The following is a 15,760-nucleotide window of genomic DNA, read 5'->3' as shown; positions in this document are numbered from 1 at the left end:
TCGATTTTTGCTGCTATGACGTCTCATTGCATCTAAATTGATTCATTTAACTTTGATGAGCAATTCCGTTTGAATTCGAAGGTCGATCGTTTGTATTTTTTTTATTTGGATCAAATTTTGCATAAGCACCATGCATGACCAAAATGGACAATAGGTTTATTTTTTAAATGAAGCTAAGCAAATATTCTTTGAAAAATTGAAAAAATATGTATCTCAAAGACGGTGATTTGGTGTCTTCGGCAATTTTAAAGTCAGTATTGGGACTATGTGGAGAAAGTATACACTGTAAAATAAATCCAACCCAAAAATCAATTGTCTAAAAGAAGTAGTTCTGTTTTTTTTTTAAATTTTTTTATCCATTGTAGCTGACAACAAATTTATGCTCTCTAGATCAAGGTTGAAAAATAATGGTTAACAAAGTAATAGCTTTTATAAATAATGATTTTTTAAAATTGTTTAAATTTCGACCCGATATTACGAAAGTGCGCAAAGTTTTCAATAGAAAAGGTTCAAATCAAAAGTCTATTAAATGCTACCGTTTTCGAGATTTCATTTATAAATTAGCTTAGATGGAGCTTTTTTAGTCTTTGCCAATACACTGAGGTCTTTTTTTATGCGGTTTTTTACGCGACTTTTTTTATGCGAATTTTCAGAGTTATGCGGTTTTTTTTTCTATGCGAAGTTTCAGAGTTATGCGGTTTTTTTCTATGCAAAGTTTCATAGTTATGCGGTTTTTTATGCGAATTTTCAGAGTTATGCGGTTTTTGTATGCGGTACGTGAATTCGCATAAAAAAGACTTCAGTGTATAATGGATATGGATGTTGTATGATATTATTTCGCAACATTGCATGACAAAACGCGACGCAATGCCTTAGGAGGAGCAATGAAACACATGGCTACAAAGGCTAGTCTAGCTAACGAACATGAATATCCCATAAAAAATGCAAAGGAACTTGTCGGTTTAGACTCAAAAGCAGGGCTTGTATTGTGAATCCTCAAACGAACGAAGCAACAAAAAATATCTGCTGTGAACACTTTGCTTGACATAGCTGAATGAGAGACCTATATTAGAGAGAAACTGGATGCGTGAGAGTATATGCTACTGAGCAGACCAATTCCCCTTGCCAAGTAAATTGTCTGTGCTCTCATTCTCAGTTAACACATGAACTAAGCAATCCATGACAATGTAATGAAATGAAGGGTTCACTCTCGTTAGTATTGTACGAGAAAGAAGACCATGCCTCACGGTGTGCTACAAGATGCGAAGCAACGTCATATAGGCAATGTTTACGGTTTATTTTTAAAAAGTAGGTTTACAGAAATCATTTTTAACATAATGTTCGCCTTCCAAGACCAAATTTGATCACATTTCAAACAGACTTTAAACATTTTATAGCAGAAATTTTGCATTTGAGCCCATTTCAAAACGATCCATTTGTTTCTTGGCAGTTTACACTGTGTACATATCCTAGAAACACTAAAAGCAATGTTCTTTAAATTAATATTCATCGGAACTAAAAGTTATGAAACTAGTTTCCTCATAGGCATCTACAATATGAGAACCATTCATCAAATGCTAACCTCATGAAGCATAGGTCTCAGCAAGCGGGCATATTCATGAACTAATGAACGAACGAAGCAGCTCTCCTGGCTTGGGTTGCGCTGTGAATTCTACCTGACATACGAATGTGTGTGAATAGCACAGATAGTGAAACCCTTTCGTTCATATTCGTTGCTTCAATATGCAAGCCCTGCTCAAAAGCGAAAGAAGAAATCGTTACTATCGCAAATTTTTATGCAACAGAGTATAAAAATATCAGCCTAATGTTTTGAACAAGTTTCTTTTTTTGAATAAACAGAAAAACATCCGAAATCAGATAAAACCAAATTTTTCATTAATTTTTTTTTACAACCGCTGTATCTCGGAAACGGTAGCATTTAACCAAATTTTGATTCGAAGATGTCGAAGTGCATAAACCCGAAATGAAAGTTATAAAAAAAAAATTTTTACAATTTTCAAAATCTACCTCATTTTAGAACACTGGCTTTTTTGTCCATTACTCTCCATCTTGAACTGAAGTGAACTTTTTTTTACAGTGTACACTTTTCAATATAGTTCTAATAATTACCTAAACGGTTTTTTAGTTCAGATATATGCTTTTTAAATATTTCAATAAATTTTTGCTTAGGATCTTCTCAGAAATAAACCTAAAGCCTGATTTAATATTAGAGCAGTTCCACCGGAAATAACGATATTTTTTTTTTTAATTTTTGTAGTTTTTGATTTGGCTTATATTTTGCATAAGCATTCTTCGTAGCAAAAAAAGGCAATTTGCATCATCAGTTCACCATTTTGACATTAGCCTTACTTTTGAGAAAGGCCTGGACAAAAAATCTTCAAAAATTTTCAAAAACATGTATTAAGATCGGTTGATCCGATTGATTTGGTGTCTTCGGTAATGTTTCAGGTGACAATTAGGGCTGTATGTAGTGATCTAAAAACGAGAGATCAGTGGAGAGAAATATCGCAACGAGATAAATATAACCACAATTCTGGCACCGCTGGCATTTGTAATTGTGTGTAAGTTACTTTTATTATAGGATCACTAGCTATATGTAAACAGTATACACTGTAAAAAAACTTGAATATTGATTATCTTAAAAATGGTATTTTTTTACAATTTTACATTTTATTTTTTTACAAATTCAATAATAGGTGAATTTTTAAAAATTGTTGAAATATTTTTATTCAATAAGTTTTGACTCAAATTTTCTTGTCCAATATATTTAGATTTTTTGCCAATATATCTCACAAATTGAGGTTCATTCGATTCTTGGATGATTACGAGTTGCGAAGCAAACAGAAGGAAGAACAACGAACGCCTCTAACTATTGCTCCTTATCATATTTGGGTGAGAAACGATAGAACATTCTTCAATTTTAGCTCACCATACACATATTCAACCATGTATGGAGAACCAAAAACCTGGATACGTAGTTGCGTCAATGCGGGACAGTTACATATCAGATGCTAAGAAGTACGCAATCGCTCTTACACAAATCACAAAAATAATACTCAGCACGCTGAATAGTTGCCATGTGATGATGAGTTTGCAATGTCCAGTCAGAGCTCTGATCAGAATCCTGCTTCTGATCAGTGTTGCATCCAGTATCCGTAAACAGAGAATATTCACTGACGGACACAAGCGTTCCAACAGGCATCGTTTCTCTTGCAAGCTCTCTCACTGAAAAGCTGCATGTACTGTCATTACTAATGTATGAGTTTCACTGAGAGAGATATTCCGTCAGTTCAGTCTGATGCTCACTTGGAGACGAATCAACATGACAGAAATCTTAGAATGACGATCAATATTTAAAATTTCCGTCGTGATCATCAATTGCAAGGACAACGTTTTCTCGGTTTGACTTAGTTCTTAGAAGGAAAATAAAAGTGCATTCGCAATGATGTGATGTCAGAAAATGATAATAAAGATCAAAGTATTATCATTTTCAATTTACTATAAAACTTTAAACAGACCATTTTAAAACCAAACAGAGAATGACCGATCTGTTCTCTCATTCGAAATATTTTACTCTCTGCGTGTTGCCACTCTCGCGTCACTGTTGTTCGTGTTCGCCGTACGCTACCCATGGCATGAATTCGGTCAACGTTGAATGACGATCATTTTGGTTCGTGACGGAACTACTTCGTATGATTTGACGTGTGGATGATGATCACGACTCAGTGCAACTCTGCTTCTGATGGTTGGAAAAATGCAATAGACACTTTAACATTTTTAGATTTAAATCTGGGAAAAATGTTATTTTTTTAGTGCAAGTTTGCAAGCTGTGCCAGTAGATGGTATGTTTGAATGCAGCCTTAGAACGAATCCTGTGCTTTATCCAACTAGTTGACAGTGATCCAAGATAGTTGACGACTGACGATTTCCATAATACGAATTTTCAACGGCGTGCGAAATCCCAACTTCTACCCTGAAAATATTTAGCAGATTGCTTGGCAACTCGTAATCATCCAAGAATCGAACGAACCTCAATTTTTTGTGAGAAGATATTAGCAAAAAATATAAATACTGGACAAGAAAACTTATTAGTTAGAAAAACTGCTTTAAAACTTGCAATATATGGACGTTTGATAGGAAACATAATTATCTATCTTGAAATATTTTTATTCAATAAGTTTTGACTCAAATTTCATGCAAGCACGCAAAATTTCAAATAAAAAGATGCTAGTTGATATTTTGTAAAACGCTACTGTTTCCGAGATGCTTGTGAATCGTTTAAAAAAATCGAGAGCAAATTGGCTCAAGCGGTGCGTTGCTCTGGTTATTTGTAATTTTTGTGTCAAATCGTTTTCGGAGTGGGCAGCACCCTCAAGTTTAAATAAAATTTTCTAGACAAGTGGACTTTGTCACAAAAAGCCACTTTGCATACTTTTTTTCCACAATTGATCTACACTGTCTTTTAAAAAGGATTTTTTACAATTTTTTTCAAATGTTTTTATCCAAAATAAGACAAATCCTACAAAAATGTGTTATATTAGTGATTTTCCAAAAATCAGTAAAATTTTCGAAACAAAATACATAATTATCCATCTTGAGATAAATTTCACTCAAATCAGTCCATCTTATGAGGTCCTGTCCTGTAGGATGAAGATGCAATAGTTACATCATCCCGCATTTCAAGTTTAGATACTTGAGTGAATCTGTCAAAGTGTTCAGAAAGTTTCGTTCAAATCTGAGAAGGTGAGTACCAGAGTGCCAACATTTGTTCTAGTTGTCGCGAAATTCGTCTATAGTTATAGTTAAAATATTTATTATTTAAAATTTTGCATACTTTCATAAAATTAATTCAACAAAATTTTATTAATTTTTAAAAATCTACTTTATTCCAAAATACTCTAATTTTATTGTACATTACATATTTCTTCCTCTTAACGTAGAGTGCAATAAACTACTTTTATCATCAACTACTACACATAAATTAACAACAACCAGTAATACCATTTATATAAGATAAGTGATTTTTATGTTTCATTTTCGCAATTAGATAATAATCCAATAGGTTTTGAAACCAGTGTCTCCAGAACGTTAGTATTCAGCAAAATTTTGATTAGCACGTTTTATTTGAAATTCGACGAAGATCCACAAAATTGGATTAACTTTCTAAATAAAATAGATTAATAACCATTGTTTTCCACAGTGTAAACATTCTCCATATATTCTCCTAAAACATTGCCATAGACACCAAATCAATCGGACCAACCGTTCTTAAAATAAACGATTTGAATTTTTCAAAGACAGTTTTGCCTAGGCCCTATGCAAGTCAAGCTTAATTCAAAAATGTAAAGTGAAGAAGTAAATTGTTATTTTCGGTTATGAAGAATTCTAGTGCAGAATTAGAACAATTCCAGAATTTAACAACAAAAAAGGATCGACTTAATTCGATTTGGATAAAATTTCGCAAACATCTTCGGTATGGCAAACCAAGAATAGAGATATTAATTCAATTCAACGATAATTTTTGAAAGAGCGATTGATTTGGCACACATTCTTTTCAAATTGTTGTCAGCAGTTATTTGTATAAAAATTGAGTCCAAGATAAAGTTTCTGAAAACTGAAAAAGTAAAATTGAAAATACTCGTATCTTAAACTTTTTAATCATTTTTTAAATTGTTTATCCAACACTTGATGTTAATGCCTTTTTAAAATAAAGAAGTTAGAGCTAAAACCATTCACTGGTATTTGTGAAATTTCAAGTTCTTGACGAAAAATAGTGATTTAAATACTATGATATGATTCTACTGATCGAAAGCAATGAAATTGCTCATAGTGACCTTTTTCCTAGAAGTAACCGTTTTCGAGATGACGTGAGCTCAGGGTTTTGTTGAATAGCATAGTATTAAGAAGGTTATCGTATATTTCACTGCTAATAACTGTTGATGTGTGCTAAGTTTCACCCAAATCGAAATCCTATCACTTGTTACTTATTTTTGGAATCGCTCATCAATTACTGATATTACAAAATTGACATATTAAGGTAGCGCTTCGCCGTGGTCACGGGAGTTCGCTGCCTATCCCGGGGTTTCACGCACTTTACCCAAAATTGTGAGAAAACGGGGAAGAAAACGGAAATTCCAAGAACATACGATTCTAGATAATTAATTTTTCTATCGATTCGTATATAAATTGTGCCTGATAAACATTTTTATCGAAAGATTTCGTGCGAGTTATAAAAATAAATGAGTTTTTCCTTATTCTTTCGCACGCACACAATGTCAACGCATGCATTGGGGTGTGCAAAATGCTACATGCGGTAGACGCTAACAACATTTCTTTTGTTTTCGTTGTTCGTTCTCTCTGCGTAAACGTTGAATATAGATGAATAGAAAATGTGAGTAAGTTTTACTACTTTGTAAAATAATGTCTTGATGTTTCAGTAGAACCAGAAATCAGTAAAGATTTTCATCGCTACTAGCTTTGACGCTTTGTTGAAAACGTAGCACATCCCTACATATGCGAGTTGTTTATAGCGAGAAAAGGAAAAAAGAAAACCAAATTTTAACAAAACTCGCACGAAATCTCGCGAAAGAAAAGCTTTCTAACAGATATTTTTTGCCAAATGCATAGTAAAATCATTTACCTACAATCGTATGTTTTTGATTTTTAGTGAATCGGGTTAGTATTTTAGAAATTTGCAATTTTGGGTGAAATTTCGGCGACAAAGCAAGAGGAAGCAGTGAGATGTCTTGCTTCGACCTGACCATGGCGAAGCGCTACCTTAAACAAAAATGTGAATCAAACATAAAGGATCGTCACAACGGAACAGCGGTAAACAATGGGAAATGACCTAATGTTAGAATACAACTTTGACTAGTTACGCTACAGCAAAAAGAAATTTTACGATATACGAATGAAGAAAAATAAAACAAAACGCCATCTATGCATCACTTCATAAAAAAAAACATAATTCAATTCTAAAGTACAGTGTCGTGAGCGTAATCTGCCGCTTGTTTGCTATTCGAACTATTGCGGGTGTGTTGTTGCTGGTCGCAAACGTGGAATATTCGTAAAACAAATCATTTTCTGAACGAAATGGCAGCACGACGTGCTAAATGAATTATTCGCATAGAGAAGATTATTTGGAGAGGAAGTGTTTTAATAGAGCGATGAAGAATGGTTAGAATAATGTTCTGATCTATTCTGAAAACAAAAGAAACGGTTTTGGTTCCAACCTGGACTCATCTGATAGTAAAATTCTTTCCAATCATCCAACCATACTTCGGCCACACGAGCCGCATTCTTCAGGACGATATTTGCGACACCTCCGGGGAATGTGTAGGGTGATTTGTCGCGGAAAACGTGACCCACGTGAGAACAGGGAGCGATCTCTAATATGCCACCACATTGCCATATCTAAGCTCATTGGGATTGTTGTAAATAAAATTGTCATTAAATTATACACAAATCAGACACAATAGAATTTCGCTTATATTAGCTTAGTGCCTCGAACAACACTTACCCGGAAGGACATTTCGAGATTTTCCCCACCCCAAATGTCCATGCCTTCGTCGTATGAACCAATTTCGTAGAAATAGTCCCGATCGATTGAAAACAGCCCACCGGCCATAGTCGGCGTTCGCAGAGGCGCTGTCCGATCGTTGTTCCTACGTGACATTTCGCGCGAGGGAACCCGGTACCTGTACGTCGTAGAAAAAGATGACATTAGATGTTGATCATTTAAACGCGGGGAGAATTCTTCATCACCACTTACCATCTAAAGTTGAGCTTCCAGTTGAAGCCACCCCATGTTTGATCCGAAGCAGTGACATACTCGAATGTCTCATCCGATATCACATCGATGATTGGACAAACGACAGTCTTGCGATCTAGCACGATACGCGCCAACAATGGTTCCAGCCAGCCTTCAGTGCACTCACAGTGGGCATCCAGGAACGTTATGACTTGTCCCTGTTGAGATGACGGAATACAAAACCAGTTGATGAGAAGCTCAATGTACTGATCGAAATGATGGAACGCTTGAGGCTTTTGTATAACATTCGAACATTAGGGGCAAGGTGGAATTCGGTGTCTGCTAATCGCTAACATGTATACAAAATATGTCAATCTTGTTATAATGAGACTACTACTCTAAAGGTCCCTTATTACATCGTATAAAATGCGATTACTGGCCTATATTTATTGGCAGTTTGAATGTGGATAGTGGTCGGCAACAGACGGACAATGGTCCCGACGATCAGGAAAAAGGACATCTTTCGCCATATGATAGTAGCGCTGGCAGTAAGCTTACAGTTTTGTTGTGCGGTACTCCCCAGAGAACACTCCAACAGTTCACTAGTTATGATTCTCACTCTTTTTCGGCATGGTGCTCGAAGCCCAATAATTACGCTTCCTTCGGACCAGCATGCAAATTTTCCATGGGAAGGAGGACTGGAAGCTTTGCAACCGGTAGGTTCTAAAAATTTTATTTCTTGTTTCTGCTACTGAGCAAATAAATCTTTCAGCAAGGCTACGAGGAACTGTACACCTTGGGTCAGAATATGCGGGAGCGGTACAGTTATTTTATTCCGAAAAGTGTGTTCAAGATTAAACATAGTATTTACGCAGCTAGCAGTAGCACTGAACGATGCATAAACAGTGCACAAAGCTTCCTGACCGGATTGCTGAAAACTTCTAACAGTTCTGCGATCAGGCATCAACCGGTACCATTACATATAATCCTCCCGGATGAAGACACCGTAAGTGTGTTTAGTTCTAGCATATGGAGCTGAATGAATGTGTGTGTGTCTTAGTTTCTTTTACAAAACAGAGCATGTGAAAGGGCAAAACAAGTCTGGAAACAATTCGAATTTGAGCGGAATTCCGAATTTTATTTGTGGTTCCAAGAGGGAGCGGCCTTACAGAAAATCATAGGTCAGAGGACTGGTGTTCCCGTAACAACTCTGAAGAATCTAGCGTTGATCTGCGATACACTAAACATCTATCACAGTTTTGGTCTCAAACTGCCGGACTGGGCACACGAAGTGTTCCCGGAAAGAACTCAAGCGTTCTTGCTAGGTTTTCTGCTGTCCTATACCGGTAATCAAGAACTTAAACATATTCGCGGAGGTGCTATTTTAAAGGAGTTTGTGGGCAAAATGTTAGCAGTGCGCGATGGAAAAACAAAACCAAAACGAAAAATGTTCTTCTATTCAGGTCACGACTTGAGTCAGATTAGTTTATTCAACAGTATTGGTCTTAAAGAACTAGTCGTCCATCGACCCGAGTGTGGGTCGGCTGTTGTTTTTGAATTACACAGAAGTAAAACGTTTCGAAAAGATCTAGAGGTAAGAATGCTATACTATAAGAATGCCTATGTAACCAGTCCAACGAAACATGAAATACCTAACTGTCCCGAACCTTGCCAATTGGCAAAATTTGTACAAACTGTTGAACACCTTTTGTCTAGCGATTATGATAAGCTATGTTATGTTAAATAAAACAATTACTGGAACTTACCTTCACATGCTTGGCACCTAGAAGTCGTGCCCGTATCAACCCGGACCGTTTGCCGGTTCGCAGAACGTAAGTATGCACCGGCAAAGTGCGAACGTAGTCCTCCAACTGCTCGCCCAGATGGTCCCGTTCGCTGGCATCGTCTACGAGGATGATTTCCTTGAGCAGTGGGCGAGGTGATCGATTGATGACACTCCAAATCGTCCGTAGTAAGGTACTCCAGGCTTCGTTATGGAACACTATCACTATTGAGGTGGTGGGTAACTTGGCTGAGTAGTGTTTCTTTTTGCAACTGGAAAACATGAAAAAAGCAGAAGAGTAGGGGTTGTCAGTTTTTGGAAGTCTTTTGGTTACAAAAATACAGGGAATATTAATCGAACTCGAATCCTAAATATTTTTAACTCGGAAGTGCAGTCATGGCTGAGATAGTTGAATGTACTTTTTTGTCCCATGCAACCAGACAGATATTTTCCGACAGTCGGTAATCAGCGATTGCAAAGCAGAATATTAAATAATTTTTTGAAGTACAGGGTCCGCCATCTAACTTTTTTTTAAACTAGCGGTTATTTGGACATTGGTAACCTTAATGTCACTTCTGATTTGACAGAAACTTAGTTTTATCCTTCCGCTGAACGAAAATGGTTGTGTATACGCTTGAGGAAGCGTGAAAATAGTGCAGTTTTACTTTGAAAATCATGGTAATGTTGCGGAATGTGTGCGAAAATTTCGTATGAAAATGGTGAGGCACATTTTCATCTCGGCGGGTATGTTAGTAAGCAAAATTGTCGCATCTGGGGGACGAAAAACCCGCACGTTATCATGGAGAAGCCGATGCATCCTCAGAGAGTGATGGTTTGGTGCGGATTTTGGTCTGGCGGCATCATTGGGCCATTTTTCTTCGAAAATGAGGCAGAAGCCGCCGCCACGGTCAATGACGAGCGCTACCGCGCCATGATTAGCCATTGGTTCTTCTAGTTACTTGAAGAGGAAGACTTGGACACCATTTGGTTCCAACAAGCCGGCGCTCCGTGCCACACAGCCAACGCTACGATCGATCTTCTGCGCACAGTTTCCGAAGATCGAATTATCAGTCGAAATTCGGATGTTGTTTGGCCGCCTCAGAGCTGTGATTTGACGCCGTTAGACTATTATCTTTGGGGGGCTGTCAAAGATAAGTGTTATGTGGACAAGCCAGAGACAATTCAAGCCTTGAAGGACAACATTCGTGCAGCCAAAGCTGAAATAAAGCTGCATACAATCGAATGTGTACTAAAAAACTGGTCCGACCGTATGGCGTACTGCAAGGCCAGCCGAGGCAGCCATTTGAATAAAATTATATTCCACAATTAACCGGAAGGATTGTACTTTAATATGAGAAAATAAATTTTGAAATCAAGCCCCAAATGGATACAAAGTGGTATTTAAAAAGAACCGAATGTTTGCCCTAACTTGATCGGTGAGATGTGAGATCTAGAAGTCGATAGGTATTCGAAGGGAACGGGTCTTTTAGTCGAAAGCCATTTCGCCGAAAATCGTTTCGCCGAAGAGGTCATTTCGCCGAAAGGGTTATTTCGTTTACATCACATAATGAAATGCTTTTTCTCAGAGATGGCGTGATTGATCTTTACAAACTTAGATTCAAATGAATGGTCTTTTGGTCTTTTAAAATACTTCTGAATTTCATTTGGATCTGACTTCCGGTTTCGGAATTATAGAGTAAAGTGTTAAAAAACTTTTATACCATCACTTAGAGGGACGAAAAAAAAAATTTTAATTGAATTCGATAGTCATTATCAGTAGACTCACTCACTTTTCTCAGTGATGGTTTGACCGATTTTCACAATCTTAGTTTTAAATAGAAGGTTCTGTGGTCTTGTAAGAAATTCTCGAGTTCCATCCGGATCCGACTTTCGGTTCCGGAAGTATATGGTAAAGTGTGTTAAAAATTGTATACAATTGTGTTAAATATTGTATACAACACTTATGGGAGCGAAACAGAAAACATGAAAAAATTCTAAATCTGCCTTATAACTACTACAATCGGTAGTCATTATCAGTAAACGGTCAAATAAACCGGTATTTGAGGAATCGAAGAAAATTATTTTGAAGAACACCACAGTATTATATATGATAGTATAATTGATATTAGATTAGACAGGCTTTTTCATTCGCACTCAGTTATCGGGAAATACCACAAACAATTACCTGGTAGATTCCCTAATAAAGTCGACAAGTTTCCTTGAAAATTTCGTTCTGAAGATGTAAAACAAATATAAAAGATTATAAAAGTCATTTAAGTCTTTCTGGATTATTTCAGAAGTACGATTGTAGTTCAACAAAACGGGAGTAAACAATTTCATTTTCAATTGCTTTTGTTTCAAATCAATTCCAATTACGAATTGAAGACTATTGAAGAATTCGGCGAAATGACCCTTTCGGCGAAATAACCCTGATCCGTATTTGAATTATTCTGTACAGTGCAATACATCGAAAAATATTCGGCGCAATTAATTAGTAAACAGGCAGTCATCACCACCATTGAGAATGATTTGGAACCTTCGAGATATGCTTCCGACGGAGGTTCCAATGTAGCTTGTTAGAGCAGAAATCCAAATCTTTTCGAATTTCTTGAGATTGGTGATTAAAATTGTGAAAAGGCATTGTGAGTTTTCGTCGGCACGTTAAGATTACCAGTCCAAAGTGGCAATGTTAATTTTTCTTACCTCTCCGAAAGAGGCGGTTTGATTGGCCGTTAGAATGACCGATTTTATGTTATCAGATTCTAACATAAGGTTTCGCTTGTAAATGTCGAACATGTCCGCTGCATTAAAATTCCCCCGAACATTAACTTTAACCGAATGTTTGACGAAGAGCTGAGCAAGATCAGTGCTGTTTCCCAACCAAACACGCTTCACTAGAGCTCAAAAAATATTCTCTTCCGAGGAAATCGTTTTCGATCAATTGCGATTTTAATGCTTTTCCACGTTTTTCCGTGTGGGTTGCGCTTAGCAGAAATTTCGACCTTGTAGAACAGCTTTGCTTCTTGTAAACGTCATCTAATCATGTTGAGAGGTTAATAAGAAATTCCTTTCTGACAGGTTCAATCTTGGCTTCACGCAGCTAAAGATTATGGTTATTCCTAACACATGAGCTGAAAAGTCCCAGACCTAACACATAGATGGCGCTAGTTTTATTGCAGTCACCTTTTTTCAGTTAAGTGCTAAGAGTGACGATACTTTTGTTATATTCAGAGCAATTTTACACTGCTTCTTTATAGGAAAAAATACCTTTCAAGCAAAGCAATGGCTTGAAAAGTGTTATGTAGACTCCGCTCTATCAGAAACAACAATAAAACGTTAGTATATTGACTTCAAACGTGGTTGTAGAGGCACTAATGATGCAGAACGCAGTTGACGTCCAAATGAGGCGTCCAACACCAGAAAACATGAAAAAATCCACGAATTTGAATGATCACAAAGTGAAGTTGCGTGAGTTAGCTGACATCGTAAAGATAGCAAAAGAACGTGTTGGCTTTATATTGCACGAGCGTTTGACTAGGAGAAAGCTCTGTTCACTCTGGAATCAAAACGATCGTCATCTGACTGGACAATAACTGGTAAACCTCGTCCAAAGCGACCAGAGAAACCACAACTGCAAATCGCTTGCCAAATCATGACCTTCTTCGCGAACTTTCCAACAAACACGAATCTTCTTGGCACATTCCGACGTCCGGTCGCGAAGTAAAACTTTTGACCGGGAAGCCGCTTGAAATACAGTTTGACGTATATTTCCTTATAATTTATTAAAATACGGTTGAACAAGAGCCTTCAACGCTTTTCGACCATGAAATTCTGCTTCATGTTTGGATATTTACTGACTTGGTACAAATTGAATTCTTCCCTGGCAAGAATGTTCTGCACCATTTGAAATTGGGCTTGTACCTTTTGGCCCCATCTTGAATAGAAAGACAGGGGTTAGCTTCAGCGCACTTCTGTACCTTTCTGCATCCTCAGCACTTTAGTCAGTTTGGAACCGTACCTCTTTAGATTTTGCAGGGATTTGTGGACATCATTTTTCTCTTTTTTCGAGTTCCATTTGACGTTATTTTTTAACGCGATCAACTACTTTAATCAAACTTGCACCAGTTGTTCTCTATAGAAATGCAAATCAACAACTGTAAAACAATTTTTGATTTCCCAACTCTAGGAGAAAGCTAGCGCCGTGAGCTCTAGAGAAATCGCATAACTAGTTTGTATGAAATATGGAAGAATATGAAGCTTGAGTCATTTGATATCTGTACACATTGTTCATTTTACTTGTCGGATCTGGTTCTGACAGCAGTTTGTTTTTAAATGTCACGATTAATTTAGTTTTTAGGAAGTTGTACTTGATGGATACTGCGAACTGTAAGTTAGAATTGGACACTCACTTCGATAATCCGACGTGCTCAGGTTGGTTCTCAGACATTTCGTTGTGGAACTAAAAATCGTAGTGGAACCGAAAATCCAGCCAATGCACCGTCAGAAAAATTTGTCTATAAGAAATTCTTTCTGGGCCAGTTAGCAATTGAAAAGGATAGTGAAATATTCGTAAGAAAGCTTATGATCTGGCAAGGTATTTGCAGCTACTGACAAAAACCCCACGTTTTCTTGAAAAACTAAGCTATGGCTTCCCAAATGAAGAAGCTTATTTTTCCGTATATTAGAGCTCGAAATGGGCTTGCCGTTTTCACTATTGTCACTGCTGCAGATAACGGTGGTATCGAGGCAACGGGGTGGATTTTTTCGAAAAGAACATTAATTTGCAAACATTGAGCAATTGTCAACAAGAAGTGGCTCGGGATGCGACAGAGATGAAGAGATAGTGGTACAAAATGGCTGACAGAGAGTCCAAATATGATGAAAGGTATTTGAAGAAAAGTTCGAGCTTTCATGAAAGCCACATCGGAAAATTTGTTGCGCTATTTTCTCTTTATAGTGCAATAGATGGCCTGTGTTTTGAGTACCTATTAAATTACACGATTCTGAGATATATCAGTTTTTTTGCGTCCAAATATTAAAAGACTCAAGATTTACATATTTTAAATCAGTATGATGAAAATAGACCGGCCTCATTCGAAATAATCGCAAATCCGAGCTGAAATGGCATGAATCGCTGGTAATTGCATGTCTACCGTCCGCAAACATAATTTCCAGGGATATCTTTTGCCATTCTCCTCTCTCAGCACCATTCGGAATCTGCGACATTTCAGATAAAGCAAGAATATCTGTGCCGTGAGCATATGCCAAGCATGAATGATTTGGTTATATTCAAAACGATTTGGTGGGCGTTCGGACGTGCAGTATCTTACATTATCTTATTTTTTCCATTTTCTGTGAAACGATCAACTAACTTGACTTGATTTTGCGTTATATCTTCAAAATATGAGTATTTTTCAAAGAGATAAAGCAGAAAATCAAATCTTTTTCTCTTTATAACTAGTATTCCAGATTGGTTTCAAGAACTTGTTTTACAACATAAAAAGGTAGAAGAGCGCTTTTTCAATAAGTCATTCAAGCATTGCTAGAGAAATCAGAGAAACAGCACAGAGACAAGGATTGTAAAATAAGGATTGTAATTATTCGATTCCATTAACATTTCAAACAATCTATACTCGGTTACAAGAAGTGGAAACGTCGTCGAAAAGTTTTTTTGTTTTGTTTTCAAAGGATTCGATCAAGATTTTCATTAAACAACTAGACATGATAAATGCACTGTGTCGTTGAAACCGCGAATGACAAACGGTTACCTGCAGAGATTACAAACGAAAAATAGTACTAATAGCTACTTACTCATGATGTCGCACATCCGTTAGCGAGCGATTGAGCCAAATCATGTCGCTGGCAAGCAGATTGAACTGATTTTCCTTGAACTTCTCTTTCATAAGCTCCTGCTGGCTGGGGGGGATTTTCACCGGTTTACCTGTGGAAAATCAAAGACCGATGCGAAAATATAGTGTTCAGGGGGTGAAACATGCTCAACAATCTCTTCGAGTTCAAACTGTCATTGCTTTATCTAAGGAATATCTGATTGAGGCATACTTTCAATTGAAAATGCGTGTACGATTTTAAGACAAGAAATATAGATTAAATTGAAACAAAAAGGAATGAAATATTACTCGGTTAAAAACTTTTATTTAAAACAAGAAACTATACGAGAAAGGCAAAAAGTCTATATACAAATAGGA

General features: G+C 36.9%; 2 protein-coding genes across 6 annotated transcripts in view; one reads left to right on the top strand and one right to left on the bottom strand.

The window, feature by feature from the left end:
• LOC131429255 (polypeptide N-acetylgalactosaminyltransferase 5) overlaps positions 1-15,760 on the bottom strand; it is a 131,156-nt gene that overhangs the window by 14,363 nt on the left and 101,033 nt on the right. For 3 of the 4 annotated variants that reach the window (XM_058593308.1, XM_058593306.1, XM_058593309.1), the window contains 5 exons: positions 15,366-15,495; positions 9,538-9,826; positions 7,793-7,989; positions 7,541-7,718; positions 7,254-7,434 (listed from right to left, as the gene is read on the bottom strand). In XM_058593308.1, the coding sequence (XP_058449291.1) occupies positions 7,254-7,434; positions 7,541-7,718; positions 7,793-7,989; positions 9,538-9,826; positions 15,366-15,495 (975 nt within the window). The remainder of the gene's footprint in view (positions 1-7,253; positions 7,435-7,540; positions 7,719-7,792; positions 7,990-9,537; positions 9,827-15,365; positions 15,496-15,760) is intronic. The other variant, XM_058593307.1, reaches the window with a different exon arrangement.
• On the top strand, positions 8,227-9,524 carry LOC131429257 (testicular acid phosphatase homolog). Of its 2 annotated transcripts, none has more exons than XM_058593310.1 (3): positions 8,227-8,487; positions 8,544-8,777; positions 8,832-9,524. In XM_058593310.1, exons 1-3 carry the CDS (start codon positions 8,233-8,235, stop codon positions 9,516-9,518), a joined length of 1,176 nt encoding a protein of 391 aa, XP_058449293.1. In that variant the 5' UTR covers positions 8,227-8,232; the 3' UTR covers positions 9,519-9,524. The 2 variants fall into 2 exon arrangements, with proteins under 2 accessions (XP_058449293.1, XP_058449294.1); XM_058593311.1 differs by having other exon boundaries at positions 8,849-8,989.

The sequence above is a fragment of the Malaya genurostris genome, chromosome 2 (assembly GCF_030247185.1).
Source record: "Malaya genurostris strain Urasoe2022 chromosome 2, Malgen_1.1, whole genome shotgun sequence".
NCBI lineage: Eukaryota > Metazoa > Arthropoda > Insecta > Diptera > Culicidae > Malaya > Malaya genurostris.
Note: the sequence above shows the minus strand (reverse complement) of the source record. Positions and strands in the feature narration are given on the sequence as shown.